The sequence below is a fragment of the Protopterus annectens genome, chromosome 8.part0 (assembly GCF_019279795.1).
Source record: "Protopterus annectens isolate FY-2018-M chromosome 8.part0, PAN1.0, whole genome shotgun sequence".
NCBI lineage: Eukaryota > Metazoa > Chordata > Ceratodontiformes > Protopteridae > Protopterus > Protopterus annectens.
In genome coordinates this window covers 1,123,276,876-1,123,294,378 of record NC_056741.1, presented here as the reverse complement: position 1 = coordinate 1,123,294,378, position 17,503 = coordinate 1,123,276,876, and the positions used below count along the sequence as shown (strand labels likewise).

The window sequence follows — 17,503 nt, the reverse complement described above, 5'->3', positions numbered from 1 at the left end:
GGCGCAAAACCAAAACCCCCTCAGCTAGACAGAAATTCCTAGAACTACGCAGTAGAGTCACAAAGCTAATAAAACAGGACAAATCCCAATACTACCAGTCTGCCCTAGACTCCTCACAACACAGCCCCAAACAATTCTGGTCCTCCATAAACTCCATCCTCCACCCAGGTAAAATCAGTACCCCTCCTCTTAACATCCCTCACTCCTCAGAAAACATTGCTACCTCATTCAACACACTTCACCCAAACCATACTATCACTAGCTAAACAACACAACCCCCCTCCCCTCCAACCCACACCTTCAACTAGTAATCTCCCCACTGCCTTCTCTTTTTCTCCTGTACCTACCTCCAACATAAAAAAACTCTTAACTAAACTTAAACCCACCAAAGTAGCAGCAGACAGCCTCCCATGTGAATACCTACAAATCACAGCTGATGCTCTGGCCTACCCAGTATCCATCTTGATTAATCGATCTCTGTCAGAAAGTTACGCTCCCACACTGTGGAAAGTATCACATATAATTCCCCTCCACAAAGGCGGACCCTCCACAGAACTAACCAATTACCGCCCCATAAAGTACAGTTTTGTACCTACCATAAATGTAGATGTTCGAAGATCCACATTGCTGCAGTCCTAACACTTGGGTAGTCCGCTGTCCCTCGGTCGGCCCGAATATCAGAGTATAAGGCTGACGTCGGTCAAGGCGCATTTGACTGACATCAGAACGTCAGGGTACAAATGCGCATGACCGACGTCATATCCTCAGTCTTTTCTTGCCCCAGATGTCAGAAGACCCTAAAAAGAAAGGTCCAAACCCATAGACAACAACTAAACAACCAACCAGCCTAATACCAAAAATATGTACAATATATACAAAATATACAATATACACAATATACCTCAGATGGATAACCCAACTCACACAACCACCTCAAACTACAGAGGGGAAGGAGGGAGGGTAAATTGGACTGCAGCAATGTGGATCTTCGAACATCTACATTTATGGTAGGTACAAAACTGTACTATGTTCTTCATCTCACACTGCTGCAGTCCTAACACTTGGGTAGAATCCCAAAGCAGAGGTAAGGGAGGATGGCTAAACTATAATGAAGCAGGAGCTGCCAAAATGCCCTGCAACACAGCAGTGGCAAAACCAGCCCTGGATTTAGAGTACAGTGGAAGGTGGTAATGTCTAGAAAAGGTATGCACCGAACTCCAAGTGGCTGCCTCCAAAATATCCTTAGTTGCCACCCCCCTCAAAAAAGCTGTTGAAGTGGCAGTAGCCCTAGTGGAATGAGGCCTAATCCCAGCTGGAATCTCTTTGCCATGATGGGAATAACAGAAAGCAATGCAAAATCCAATCCACTTAGAAATAGTTTGTTTTGACACGGGCTTGCCCTGAGAGCACAAAGCAAAAGAAACTAATAACTGCTGAGATTGTCTGAACCCTTTAGTTCTGTCCAAATAGTATCGCAACTGCCTGTGTACATCTAAAGTGTGCAAAATCTTTTCCCCTTTATTTTGGGGATTTGCATAAAAAGTAGGCAAATGAATAGTTTGGTTTAAAGCCACACTAGAAACCACTTTAGGCATAAAGGAAGGATTAGTACGTAAAGATACCCTATCCTTATGGAAAATTAAGAAAGGCTCAACTGCCATAAGGGCCTGCAATTCAGAAACCCTTCTTGCAGAGGTAATGGCCAACAAAAAGCAGTCTTCCATGACAAATATTTCAACTCAGCAGTAGCTGCAGGCTCAAAAGGTTGTAGAGTGAGTTTCTCCAACACAAAATTGAGATCCCAAGCAGGAGTAGGAGCCCTTCGTGGGGGTCTTATATTCTTTGCCCCTCTAAGAAATTGCTTGAACAAAGGATGAGAAAACAATGGTGGGTCACAGTCGTAGTGAGCTGAAATTGCTGCAGCATGAATCTTAATAGAAGAGAAGGACAAACCTTTGTCCAATAACTCAGTAAGATATTGAAGAGCCACACTTAGATCAGGCTCAGAAACATCCAAATCCTTAGCTGCACTCCAAAACAAAAATCTCTTCCATTTATCTGCGTACACTTTCCTTGTACTAGGCCTTCTAGCTTCCAAAATCACATTCAAAACTTGTTGTGGAAGTCGAGACCCTCTATGGTTTAAAACAGAATATGCCAGGCTGTTAGGTGAAGAGAGTGAAGTTTGATATTGAGCAAATGACTGTCCTCCTGGGACAACAGATGTGGAATCAAAGGCAAAGGCCATGGAGGCTTCCGTACTAGACTTCTCAGTAATGGGTACCAGTGCTGTTGAGGCCAATCTGGAGCTATCAAAATCATCCTTGGCTTGTCCTGTCTGACCTTCAGAAGTACCTTTGGGAGGAGAGGCAGAGGTGGAAAGGCATACACATGAAGATTTTCCAACTGAAAGAAAGAGCATCCACTTTCCAAGCTGTGGGATGAAACCTCTTCGTGCAAAACTTTGGCAGCTGATGGTTTAGTGGAGAAGCGAACAGATCTATGTCTGGAGTTCCCCAGGACACTGTCAATTTCTGAAATACATGAAGATCCAGTTTCCACTCGTGGGGATCCATGATTTGTCTGCTTAACACATCTGCTAAGGAGTTCTGTGCTCGGCAGAAACCTTGCCTGAAGACTTAGTTGTAAACTGAGAGCAGTCTCCCACAAAATCATTGCTTGCCTGCATAGAGGATAAGAATGTGTTCCCCCTTGCTTGTTGATGTACCACATGACAGTTGTGTTGTCTGTTAGAATCAACACCTGCACTGGAAGAAGTAAATCCTTGAAAGCTATTAATGCAAACTGGACTGCTAACATCTCCTTCAAGTTGATATGTAGATGCTGTAGTCTGACAGGCCACTTGTCTTGTATTCACTTTCCGTTTAGATGAGCTCCCCAAGCTTTGTCTGAGGCATCTGTCGTTAAAATTTGACTCGCCTCTGGCCGGGTCACAGAGAGTCCCTTGTTTAGGTGACATTCCTGAGCCCACCACAAAAATTCCTTTTGAATGCAAGGTATTATTTGAATGACAGTGTCCAGATCCTGGCAGTGCTGTGTCCATACATTTTTTGAGATACCATTGCAACTTCCTCATATGCAGTTTGGCATTGGGAAGCACCAGAATACAAGATGCCATGAACCCTAAGGCTTGAAGGACTGTCCTTGCAGTCAGCCCGGACTGAAGAGATAGATGATGAAAGTAAAGGGAAAGATTCTTTTGTTTGTCCGGGGTTAGAAAGGCCATCTGGGATGCTGTATTCAGTCTTACACCCAGAAAGCACATGTCTTGAGAGGGTACTAGACTGGACTTTATTCCGTTCACAGAATACCCCAGGCATCTTAGCACTGCTATCACATATTCCAAATGGCGAAGAAGCTCTTCCCTTCCTTGAGCCAGAATCAGGCAATCGTCCAAATAAGGATAGATTTGTATTCCTTTTAGCCTGAAGAAAGCTATCACTGGAGCCAGAACTTTCGTAAATACTCTGGGCGCAGTAGATAAGCCAAAGGGCAATGCAGAGAACTGATAGTGAGAAGTCCCAGTCCGAAAACGCAGATACTTCCTGCAACTTTGCCTGATAGGAACATGAAGGTAAGCCTCCTTGAGATCCAAAGTTACCATCCAGTGATCCTTGCCCAGCAGAGGTAAAAGCTGTTGTAACGTCAACATTTTGAACTTGGGAATGTCCAGATAAGTGTTGAGGATAGATAAATCCAAAATTGGTCTCCACGTGTTCCCCTTTTTGGTACAAGGAACAGGCGAGAATAAAATCCTAGGCCCCTTTCTGGCATAGGAACCGGCTGTATGGCCCCTATTTGGAGTAACAGAGAAATTTGCTTGTGAGCCTCTATTCTTTGTTGAGGAGGAATGTCTGGCATGCCTTTGAAAGGAGGCAAGGTATGGAAATAAAACCTGTAACCGTGATGTATGATATCTAATACCCATCTGTCTTGGGTAATCAAACTCCAATTTTCTTTGAAAAGTGCCAACCTTCCTCCCAAAGGTGCTGCCAGGCGAGAAGGTTCTGGCAGCTGAAAAGGTAGGTCATTGGGTCTGTTTACGAAAGGACTGACCCCTGCCCTCACCCGAAGACTGTGCAGGAGAACTCCCTGTTCTAGGCCTGAAAGAGCCCTGACCTCTGCCCCTGCCACGTCTAGATCTACCCCTAGACTGGGAATCAAAAGAAGGATACGTCCACCCCTTAGTAGGCCAATTTCTACTAAACTTTGGAGGCTGAACCTGCAAAAAATCTTTAACAGTCTGCATAGACTTAGCCTCGTCTTCCATTTTCTTTAAAACTGCCTCAACAGGAGAACCAAACAAGACATCAGATTGCAAAGGGGCATCCAAAATCCTAGTTTTAACATGGTCAGATAAATTTTGATCCCTCAGCCAGGCATGCCTGCGAAGAACTGACCCAGTGGCAGCCACCCTAGACGAGGCCTGTACAGCATCAAAACCACATTGCAAAGAATGCTTACCCACCTGTTCAGAAACATGCACTAAATCTTGTAACTCTTTACAATCAATACCTTCCGCCAGAGCATCAACCTTAGATTTCAACTGTGAAAGGAGATCATTTTGATATTTCAACATGTGAAACTGGCAATTCAAAGCTCTCATGGCTAGAGTGGAAGAAGTATAAACTTTCTTTCCCCATCTATCCAAGGCCCTGGCCTCTTTATCTGCAGGAACCGGATTCTTGACAACAGAAGCCTTAACACCCTTAGGCCCCTGGCTAACCGTTTCTGGGTCTGCCCTAGGACTCTTAAAAAGATACTTATGAGCTTCAGGCACCCTGTAATACCTATCTGGTTTAACAGGAGCAGGAGGCAAAGAATCAGGATTAAGAGAAGCCTCTGCAAACACATCCTCCACCACATTCAGAACAGGAGGTATAGCCAAAGGCCTATGCTGGGGTAAAAACAAAAATTCCCTAAGCCTTTTCCTGGAGTCAGAGAAGTCCTGACCTTCCCATTTAAAATGCTCTCTCATGGAGTGAAGGGTCTCTGAAAAAGAAAAAACCTCAGGAGGAGAAGCAGAAGGGGTAGAATCATCCACATCAGAATCAGAATAATGAGAATACTCCTGCAAGTCTTCAGCCGAAGACTCAGACACATCCGAAGCCTGTTCATAATCCCCCAACACTGGTTCCATCCTAGGCCTCTTATCAGGAGGGGGCATAGAGCCTCTAATTAAAGTAATTAAATCTTCTGCCATTTTAAGCATGTGCTTCTTGGGCACAGAACCTGAAGAACTAGGAGTGACACCCACAGAAGCTAAACTAGACCTGCCTCTAGGAGAAGCCTTGGAAGCAGAAAGAGAGGGCCTAGACACTTTAGGAAGGGAGGGGAGTACAGTTATCTGAGAAGCCCCTACAGCCTGACCTGCCTCCTGGGAGGCCACATCCTGTAAAATCAAAGTCTCTCCCTGGGACTGCAGAGAGGCCTCCGTCGGAACCACCGGTTCCACTGACGCCTCTAAAGCACCGGCGTCCGGTTCGGACGACTCCTCTAACCTAGGTTTAACTGCCTTGTCCTTGCGCTTCTTTGAGGAAGCCGGCGTCGGAGCATCCGACGGCATATTGTAATTACACCGCTTCCCAAAGACCAACCTGGCACAATCCAACCTTCGCTTTATAGTGCGTTTATTGAACCTAGCACAAAAGCGACACCCAACAACGTCGTGCTCAGGTCCCAAACAAGGTATACACAAATTATGGTAATCCCTATGCGGTATCTGTTTCCCACAAGAAATACAGTTATTCACTTTTTCTGACATCCGGTAAACCACTGAGGCAAGAAAAAAACAAAATATTCCCGAACGGGGTACTTAACCAACTCTGACTTCGGTCTGAAACTCCGAATTCGAAAAATTTCAGAACGCCGAACGGCACTTGCAACACTGCTTCTGCATCGGACCATGCGGCAAAAAAGACTGAGGATATGACGTCGGTCATGCGCATTTGTACCCTGACGTTCTGATGTCAGTCAAATGCGCCTTGACCGACGTCAGCCTTATACTCTGATATTCGGGCCGACCGAGGGACAGCGGACTACCCAAGTGTTAGGACTGCAGCAATGTGAGATGAAGAACATCTATTCTCTCTCTACTCTCCAAAATACTAGAGAGATGCATACACTCTCAGGTCTCAGACTACCTCCTTATTAACAACCTCCTTTCCAGTACTCAGCATGGTTTCCGACCAAACCATAGCACCACCACTGCCTTACGCTCCTTTACTAACACTATCCTTCAGCATAAAAACAATGGCTCTCTCTCCTCTGCTACTTTCCTAGACCTATCTAAAGCATTTGACATGGTCCCACACAAACAACTTATCTCTGTCCTCAATAACCTATCCTTCTCACAATCGGTCACCAACTGGTTTCAGTGTTACCTGTCTGACCGCCAACAATCCGTTGTATGGCAGAATGACACATCTCCCCAACTACCTGTCTCCATAAGGGTTCCCCAAGGATCCATCCTTGGACCCCTACTCTTCTCTGTTTACACCAATAATCTAGCCTCTGCCACCAAACATGGCACACTCATACAATACGCAGATGACTCGACCATCATCTGCTCAGCCCAGTCCCTACCAAAACTGCAAAAAGTCACACAGGAAGCCTTTTCCTCTGTTGAAACATGGTTATCCGATGCCCGATTAATACTCAACCCAAACAAAACTAAACTACTCATCTTCCAACCCACCAAACATACTCAAAACAACTCTCACTTTAACATCACGGCAAAAGACAACACCACTATATACCCAACTGAACACACCAAATTGCTAGGAGTGGAAATAGACAAACTAAAATTTGACATTCACATATCCATGATTATAAAAAAAGTCCACAAAAAACTAGGGGTGTTATACAGAAATAAGCAATTTCTCATCAAAGCAGCAAAGATTTCAATAGCAAATTCCCACCTCATCTCCACCCTACTTTATGCCTTTCCAATATATACCAACCTAAGGCAATGTGATCTAAACAAGCTAGAGACCTTCTACAACAAAATTGCCAAATTCGCCACAGGGGCATCCTACCATAGTCACCACTGTCTCTCACTTGCTGAACTGGGCTGGCTTGAACTCCCTCACCTCCTTCAGTGGTATCAACTCTCACTCGCCCACAAACTAGTAAACCATCCACTAAATGTCCCATCCCTCCAGAATCTACTCCAACCCTATCGAACCACCAGACCACTTGAAGTACCCAAAACTAGAACTCGCAGCAAACCAATTGCCCAAAAAGCACAATAAAGTTCTAGTAAAGCAGTCACGATCCAATATTCAATTTCTTTTATTCAACCACATAAGAAAACTACTGGTTTAGCGCTTTCATCTACGCAATCTTAGACTTCATCAGAACACTAATTTCACCTTACATTAACCTATATATACAAAAATAACCGCCAAAATCAGACAATTAATTAATTGAATATGCTAATTAGCTTAAAGTCACAGGTATTTCTTAAAATACATTCATAAATTCCTAACCAAAAAAATTCCACATTTAATGATTAGTTATATCAAATAAAACACATACATATATTACATAATATATTATAGAAATTCTAAAATCAAGTTCATAGATTCATAAATATTTACTATTGCACAAGTTTTTTTTTAAAAATTATATATAAACATCGTATACTAAAATATTAATACACTTTGGTTAAAAGCCTCATTTGAAAATATGTTCCTATTCCCTAAAGCCACTATTATGATTTATTAATACTTAAATTCATAGCTTATTTTGTAACAATCTATATATATTATAATATACAATATTTATAACATTTGCTCAAAGTAATAAATATAGGCATACATTTCATAAAAATTAATTTCTTAAAAGGGGTTTAGTAGGTATACAGTCATTTAATCCTGGGGGTGTTGCTGCATTTAACCTGATTTGCCACTTTATTTCCTTCTCTGAAACAGGTGCCTTAACATCACCCCCCCCCCTAGGGTTCTGTTTCACCACTTCCAAAATACCAAACAAGAAGCCATCACAGCCTGAATTACTATTTAAATGCCTGTACAAGGCATTATTAGTATCTTTTTTACGTATGCAATATGAATGGTCATATATTCTATCTTTTAATCTCCTGTCCGTTTTGCCCACATAAAAATAATGGAAGGAAGAACATATTGCTAAGTAGATCAGATGCTGTGATTGGCAATTCCCTTTACTAAAATAGATCTTACTTCTTAAAATATTGTCAAGTACTACACTCTCCTTATCTATAATACTGCAGCACTGATTACAGTGTCCACATTTGGTGGTTCCACCCTTTCCTGAGTGTGTTTGTTTGTTAATATTATTAGACTTTGTTTCAAATACACCAGACCACTAAGATCCAGCAGCAAAAATCACTTGCAGATCACTAAAGCCAATAACTCTGCTGGTGAAGCACTATTCTCTTGTGCCATAGCCAAATTATGGAACTCAGTCCCACCCACAATTACCTTCCTACCATCATGCACCCACTTCAAAACTTTACTAAAAGCGCAACTAAAAACATGCTGGCTATGCCCTTGCAACTCCCACTCTAATATCATCCACCCCATCAAACCACTACCTTTCTTTCCACTCCACTAACTACCTTGATTATAGCAAGCTCAGATGCTCATAAGCCAGTACTTATTATACAGCACGAACTTCTTCTTGTAACATTTGTTAATGTCTGGAATGCACTTCACAGATAAAGATTCTAGTTGTCTACTGATGTACTATGTTCATCTGTAAATATGTTGTAATTGCTATGTAAATTGTTAATCACTATGTAATCCAATGTAAATACTGTTTAACTGTGGAGCTTTTCTCCCCGGGCCTCCGCTGAAAATGGACCTACGTCCAGTCGGACACTCCCGGTCAACAAATTTAAATAAATAAATAAAATACTGTGGCAGAGAGAAAAGAACTGAAGTGGGAAATACTGTGGCAGAGAGAAAAGAACTGAAGTGGGACTTTTAGAAAAGGGTAGGAGCAAATTACATGTAATAAATGGAAACTGCAGGAACAACACATGCATAATAATGTTCTCGAGGAGGAATGAGGTTTAAGGGAAGGCAGGAATAGACCAATTTATGTAATTTTAGACCGACTGCAGTTACACAAAAGAACATATGTGATATACAATATATGTAACTTGGAACAAATTAATATATTATTTTCTTTTATATAAATGTATGTTCGCCTATGTTTTAAGCAATATTTTAATAAAGGTGTTAAAAATTCAACTTGAAATTATGTTCTCTTAATCTCTTTAGCAGATGTGTCTTGCTCATAGCCCTCGAGACTGGCCCTACAATAATAGATCACGAACTATGTTTGCAATTACTTTCAAGCCTTCAGTTATTTGGGCATCAGGTTTTTTTAATTTATCTGGTGATTATTAAATGTTAAGTTTAAGAAATCTGCATCTTCCTAAAGGGATACTAACTGTAAATAATCTGGAGCTTTGTTCTAGCTTTATCTGCAGAAACCATGACTCGCACTGAATATGGAGGAAAACTCAGCATATTACATTCTTGAAACCATGTCAACTACGTGATAGACAAGTCTTCCTTTTTAACCCCTCCATTCAGATCATACAGATACTAATATGAACTTTCTTTACAACTGTCACCAAATTATTTGCTAATTATGGTGGCTCTGGTTGCTTTGTAATGGCACTCAAGGTCTCCATTCTTTTCAGTTCTTGAGAAATTTTAATTCTGAATGCTACATCAATAACACAGCTTCAGTTTTACCTGAATATGATATTCACCTGGCAAGTTACCCAAGCCTGTGAATAAATCAGCATAGCCATGCAGACTATCACTGCTATGGTTTTGGATACTTCAAGTCTCTAACAATTCAGCTTTTATTTATATGCTGTAAACTCCGTCACTCCTAGCTTCTCAAAAGCCACAACTAAAAATATTAGCCATTAACTTATCCTACTGCAACTATTTGAAAATGGTAGAACTTTCTTCTTTCAGTACTCATGCCACACTTACAGCTTTCTCTTCAGACACTCATGAAAAAAACTGAAACCAGAGATCCCTTCCACGCAAAGTACCTTTAGAAATTTAAGACAAACTACCTACTCCTACTAACTGATACATTAGCGAGCTTCAAATCCCCACCATGTACTCCACCACACCACTATACCAGTATGTAAACAGCTACATCGCAACTGCATCCCATAGAAACAAGCAAAGGGCAAATCCCAGAAACAAATCTGCATGGTGGAACCATAACAAGCTTCACAATAAAAGGAAAAGAATTTTGTCCAAACGTAAAAAAAAAAAAAAGAAGTTATATACTCACCATAACGTTCCATGTCGGTAGTCCATCTCACCCTTCATTTTTACATATGGTTCGGAGCCAATCCTTGGCTCCAACTCTGCCGATTTTCAAGCTTGAAGACTTCTGGTTGGCTCGTGGCTAAGCAGGTATCCCATGGTGCACCAGTGCAATCCCCAGATCTTGTTTGCCACGTCGATGAGTTCGGATGTGCTTCTCTTGGCTCTGGCTAAGTCTTTTGCAATTTTTTCATAAACTTGTGGTTTTTGCATATTTACTGGAAAGTATATAGCAATTTCCAGAATGTTAGAGCCCTTGTCACTGAAATAACTCAGAAGCGTGATAAAATCCACCAAAGCCAAGTTTGAGGCTAAAATAGCTGCGGTCACAAGGCATTTTTTAGTTATGTTTGTAATCTCAAAAGCACAATGCAGCAACGTGATGAGCAGCTGATTGCAAAGGATGTTACCTACACAGAGGCTGAAGATATGGTAAACCTACTGGCTGATAAACTTAGCTCTACATTTACTCCTCTCTCCCCCCTCCATCTGTCTGTTAAGATATACTTGAAACTGGCTTGCTTGCGGCTATCACACAAGACCACAACCTAAAAGTGCTATCAAAAGCCAAAAATACTGCATTGATGAGTACTGACAATATCCTTAGATGCATCTTAAATAGCAAGAAACATGATTTAACAACACCCCTAACAACAACACCCCTAACAACACTGTTCAATCTCAACCTTCATACATTTTTTTTTTAATCAAGTGAATGGAGAATAGCTACAGTCAATGCCTTGGCATAAGGGAGGATCCTCCACCTACCCAGGCAATTACAGATCCATAAGTCTGACCAGACTCATATACAAAGCCATGGAAAGACTTATTATGGAACTAATCAGGACATAGGGAACCTCCAAACACTTGACCAGTCTCAGTTTGGATTTATCAAGGGCAGGTCATGCTTACTTAACCTGGTGGATTTTTTTTAAAAAGGTCACCAAAGTAACGGATGAAGGCAAAACAGTACATAATGCATACTTCGATGAGGCCAAAGTGTTTGGCAATTCCACACTCAGGCATAGCAGAGAAGCTAATTAAATGGGAATAAGCCCCTATGTCACCCAATGGATTGCCAACTAGTGCTCAGGTAGGACGCAGGAAATAAAAATAGGGAAAGTTACCTACACCAACAGACCAATCACCAGTGGAGTCACCCAGGGTTTTGTGTTGGGACCTTTCCTGTTTGGTATTTACTTTTCTGAAGTAAAAGCCAATACCAAAGTGCACTGGCCAGCTAAGTCTGCAGATGACTGCAAGTTAGGAGCAGTCATTGAATCCCCAAATAACTTTGCCATCCTGCAGGAAGGCTGGTTCCAAATAAATTACTGGTGCCAAAAATCAAAGACAAACTAAATGCCAAAAAATGTATTAATGTATATTGGGAAGTTATCTACATCAGGAAGCTACCATATTGACAATACACCCCTAAGAGTTGACCTAGCCGTTCAGGATTTGGGAGCTTATGCAGACAGTGGCCTAACTTTTAACAAACATGTGCCCACTGCTGTATACGTCACAGCTTATAAAGAAAGGGACTGTGTATAGATCTAGGGATGTCATTGTCCCCCTTTACCCAGCCCTCATTAGGCCAATCAGTGAGCACAATGCCCCTACTGGCATGCATCTGTCCGGAAAAATGCAATAACTGTAATGCCCCCAGAGATACCTTACTAAAAGGATACAAGGCCTTAACATGTCCTATGTGGACAGAGTCGTAGCCCTGTTGCTATATTCTGTGTCCTACAGACTGCTAAGAGGTGACCTACGTTTGGCATCCTTTGACCCAATGCCTGTGGGTTTACTGAGCATCAGAAGTCAAACTGTATTAGAAATACTTGGTCTATGGATCTAAATCTCGTCTGCTACATCAACAAAATGGTTTGAAGGGTAGGCATATCTTGCATAGGATACAGCTTCTCTGTACAGACTCCCCATCCAAACAAAAAGTTCATCCTTGTCCAGTCCATGTATTCAAGCACAACTTGGATCTATGGATGGAAAACAAAAAATTTACCCCAGAACTGCCTCCTGTACTACTAATGGACAGAGGCAGCTCCTAAATGCTTTATCCTGTGCATGTACCCCCTTAAATGATCTATGGTATGATCCCATTTATTCACATCAACCATGGGTTGAGGATTTCCCTAAAGGACAAGGTGGCAGCAGTATATAGTTTTTTACCTAACCTTTCTACAGACTGACTGACCTTATCTGAAGAGCACTTGTACAAAAATTTGGAATCCTCAGGCACCTTGTAGAACCAGTCATGTTTCTTAGGAGCTGGGGGCCAAGAATCAGGAGCCACACAGGCAGCAGACAAGGTGTCCAAAAGGTCTCCCAAAACAGGAGGACTAGCAGATGGCTTAGGAGACTTCATTTGTGATAACTCATAATACCTTTTTTTTGAATGCAAGGATCAGGGAGCAATTCCATTTGAAGAATTCCGTTATAAGAGCAATGGTATCTCCAATGGAGAATTCTTCCAAGGAGGAGTTTTTCTAAAAGAATCCTTTTCCCCTAAACCATAGTCTAGAGGAGAAGGAATTTGACAGAACTAAGTTAGGGATTCCTCCCCAGAGCCCAGGTCATCTGAGAAATCAAATTCCTTAGGCCGCAAGAGTGGAAGACTAGGGAGAAGCAGGGACTGACACCTTCTGGGGAAGCTTCAAGGCAATCAAAGCAGTGAACAGACCCTGAGTAAAATCCTGCCATTCACAATGGGGATCCTTAACAAAAGGAGTAATACGTTTACTTTTTCTCGAGTGGGATGTCTGCCCCAAAGGGTTCTCAGTAGTTCAGACCCTTGGCATGATTTGATAATGGTATTAGGAATCTCTTCCCTCATTAAAATCTGAGGAATCCTCCTTGGTCCCTAAAAAACAATTGGCCAAGGTTCCTTCCCAACATCTGGAACAGACTTTGGAAAAGCCTCTCAGGATGTGCCAGAATTCCATTCCATGCCAAGCCTCTGATGGGGTAGCAGCAGATGAATCAGTCTAGCACCAGACAGTCTTCTGCTTTAGGTTCTAGCGAGATGTCTGGGGGAGGCTGTACAGCAACTAGATCAGGCCTAATCTTTTTGACCTTCTTAGCAGATGGCTAACCCTCAGGACAGGAGGATTCCGCCACAGCACACAGAGTCAACAGCTTAAGTTCGCTGGTTTTCAATGTATATGGATAAGGCAGATAAGCAACTACATGGGGTCTTGGGTACAAATGCTTGACAGGTGGAGCACTGGATATGGTCATGGGAAGCACCTAAGCAAAAGAAAAAAAATTAAAAGATTAATAAAAGGGTTGGTCTGACCTGAAAACAGAAGAAAAACAAAATGAAAAAAATCAATTGCTCAATAAAGAAATTAAAAAATGAGGATGGAACTCTTCTCGCAAAAATCCTCAAAGCAGCCTGGAGCCATTTCTATTGATGGAAGCTTAACAAGGGGAAAACGAGATCTAGCAAAGAAGTCTGAGTACAAAGTATTATGGGTAAGCGGAAGGGGCTGTAGCCTGGGAAATTTTCACATGTAGAGCTGACTAACCGTGGTTTCACTCCTACTGGATGAAAGAGAAGGGCCCCTTCATTTCAGATCTGGAGATCTTTCTGCTCAAAGATGAACTAACACTAGTAAATCACTTCAGGGACAGTGGCTTGGTAGGTGATTGAAGACATTTGCCCAAACAGTTCAAATGCCTGCCATAAACTATGTCAAACTCTTTGGTAATCAACCCATCAGCATTAAGTTTCAACATGAAGAAAGTTTGCTGGTTTTCACTTGACTAATCTACCACAACTTTGAAATCCTGCTATATGCATTGCATTAACTTCACTACCTGCTCCTTGAATCACCTATTTGGAAACTACATGAAAATTACTGCATTCTGCAACCTAAGTCAATCTGTAACGATCTGTAGCAAGAACATCACAAAATTAGATCTTTCACAAGGAGACACCTACTGGAAAACAACTCTTTCTGTATGCAATTCATAGAAGTCACTTGCTATTTTTAAAGCCAACGTGTAGGAGAAATTTCTGCTCAGTTTAGTAAAGTGGAACTTACCCATTGTTAATAAAACATTGGTTATCTTATTAATGACACTGGTTTCAGCATAAAACACAGCATAAACAGAAATATATACATCAGTAAATGGAAAAAAATTACCACAGCAACAACTTCTTTAAAGAATTACCGGCAATTCTTCATCCTGGAATGTGGATTCAGTTTCTTTTCTTTTCTGATTAGTGGCTTTTGTAATGCTCACTGTTATGGTTTTCTGCTTGTACTTTGTTCTATTTAACTTACGAACAGCTTCTTGAACCTTTCCAGAACAGCCAACATCAACAAAAGCAAAGCTGCAAAAAGGTATTTCAGTGTAATTTAATATTATCAAATCAAAGCATAAACCACATGCAACTTTAATGTGTAATTTTATTAAAATTTCAGAACAGACAAAGGTTTTTTTGAGTACTCACCAAATCAATGTTCTAAACTACGTTCTGCTTGAAGGAATATAAAGGCTGTGATTTTGTGTGATAAGACCAGTTGTCATGAAAAAATTTCCATACTTCATATTTTGCCCTTGGCCACCCTGAACCTCTATTTGAGTGGATCCTAACAGATTCTTTTCTTTTTTTCAGGCATCAAATGTCAGAGGGAAAAATATTCAGCTAATGCCTACAAGATGCAAGGAGTACCAAATTAAAAATAGGTAATTAAGAAGTCATCTCAAAGAGCTATTATTACAGCAACTATTCTTTAAACTTGCATCTCACTTTGAAATACACTGACTTCAAGAACCCGTGGGGCTTAATACAAAGAAACAGCCAAAATTCCCGAGTGGATGATTAAGAAAGGATACCTTTCAGGACTGCTGGTGTGAACAAAGCCCTGACCTAGATACATACTCCAGTATTGTAAAGGAATGCATTTATAAGTTGTCATGGCAAGCACTTCATAAAGAAACAATGGGAGGATGCGTGTATGACTCCCAAATATACAACAAAGTCTAGAAGATTTAGGATCTTTGCTTGGAAGTGTATGCATAGATGTTTTATACAAATACACGCCAAAGAATTTTTCCTCTGGTGGATTGCAAATATTGGTGGTGCAATAGGGAAGAAAGAGGTAACTGGGAACATTTTCTCAGAGTGTAATGAATTGGCAGACTTTAAAAATTCCCTGCAGATCATACCTCTCAACCTCTGAGCAAAAAATCTGGAGAAAGCCATAAAAATGGGGGGAGGAGCAAAGGCCTAAAAATAGGGACAATTTTTAAATATTGCTCTTACAAACTTAAAAAGTTGATAGAATAAAAGCTTTTGCATTAGCATGAATTTTCTGATGGATATAAAGTCTGAAATTCAAATATCTGTCATTTCCTAAATGCAATCCTCAATAATTAGCCAATGATTTGCCAAAAAAACAAAATTTTATGAGGGGCAGACAAAAAAATTAAGGCAAAAATCTGTACTTTGACAGTTGAAAGGTATGCTGCAGATTACTCTTTCATTAATACTGGGCATGCAAACTGGTGTAACTAAGAAAATTATTTCCTTGAGCTGTGATATATACAGTCAGAATTGCTTAGACATAGTAAAGCCTTGCTGAATTTAATTCTGGAGGCTGCCAAAAAAGCAACTAGAAAAAAATGGAAATCAAAGTCAATATTGGCAGCAATTGAAGTAGTGAATACACGAATAGAGATAAAACAAATGAAAATGTGATCTTTAGTAAAGGTCAGGAGCAAATTACATAGAAAAAATAGGAATTGTGTGAATATATGCAGAATCATGTTTTGGAGGATGAATAAGGTTTAAGGGAAGGCATGAGGTGAATGAGCTACGTTCGACTGACAAAGACTGTATAGATTAGAGATGTGTAATGTTTGCAACTGAAAACATATTACTATGGTTGGTTTTCACTTATATAAACATATGATTGCTCAAGTCATAAGTGAGAACTCAAAGAAGTTTCTTGCTTTAAAAAAACATAAGCAAGTTGTCATGGCACATAAATCCTCTAAGGAGATGTGATGAGAAGCTGTGGAAAAAACATCCTGCTTTACCCCTTAGGTATCTTGGGGAAAAAAAATCTACCACACTTTTCTGTCAAATGTCTTTGCACTACACTTCTACATTTTTCAACATATAACCAAAGCAAAACTAGTCCTGGCAGCCAAAACACATCAGGGAAATTCAATAAAGGTGTTTAAAAAAGTTATCATTTGTGACATAGGCACATTTACATTTATAAAAAAAGTAATCAAACTGTATTAACAATTTAAAATTAACAAACATTATGCTTCACATATATTGCTATATATCATATAACCTAACAACATTTCATAAATTATTCAATTCCTGTCCCGTTTTAAAATAAGAAGCAACTTTATTAAACCATCACTTACGACATAAGCAATCATACATTTATATAAATGAAAAACCACACCAACACAATCCTAGTTGCAAGCATTTTACATCACAAATCATACTGATACACTCTCAGTTGCAAACATTATACATCACTTATAATTTATCCAGTCATTTTTAGTCGGACATAAAATGCATCAAGAAAACTTGCACTAGTTAAGAGCATAAGAGCCAGACTGAAAAATCTGCAGATTTAAAAACGGAAGGTTCAAGTAAAATAACAGAACATAAAAGCAAGACTACAAATTCAAGTTAGGATAGGACCGTGATAATTTGATGCAAACTTCACCACTAAGCCAGTGAAGTTTTTCGTGAATGGAGGACAGTTTCTATGCAGTTAAATATTTGGCTATTTAGGTAGAAACCTCTGTCAAGGAAATCAGCAGATTAGTCTACAGGGTTGCTACAAACGACAAAATCAGACACAATGCTATAAACGTCATTTTTATATCATTCCTGTTCAAAAATGCATTCTGATTACAAAGAATGATTGACATACCCATCGTACATCAGGAATTAGTCATAGAAAAATATTTATTAGCTATGCAGTGAAGGGAAATCACTTCTTTCCTTTTCTCAAGTGAAACTTATTGGTCTTATTAATTATCCAAGTGCTGTTTTTCCAAGATTAAAGACCAATACTTTATGAGCCCTGTGATCTAAGCTGTGACATGTCAATACCCTTGTTAATCACCTTGCTGCA

The 17,503-nt window shown here is 40.4% G+C and overlaps 1 protein-coding gene across 1 annotated transcript in view; it reads right to left on the bottom strand.

Moving 5' to 3' along the window:
- The window catches only part of TDRD10 (tudor domain containing 10), a 1,185,287-nt gene that overhangs the window by 487,687 nt on the left and 680,097 nt on the right, over positions 1 to 17,503 (bottom strand). Inside the window, exon 7 of the mRNA XM_044079377.1 lies at positions 14,562 to 14,724. Coding sequence (XP_043935312.1) covers positions 14,562 to 14,724 — 163 coding nt within the window. The remainder of the gene's footprint in view (positions 1 to 14,561; positions 14,725 to 17,503) is intronic.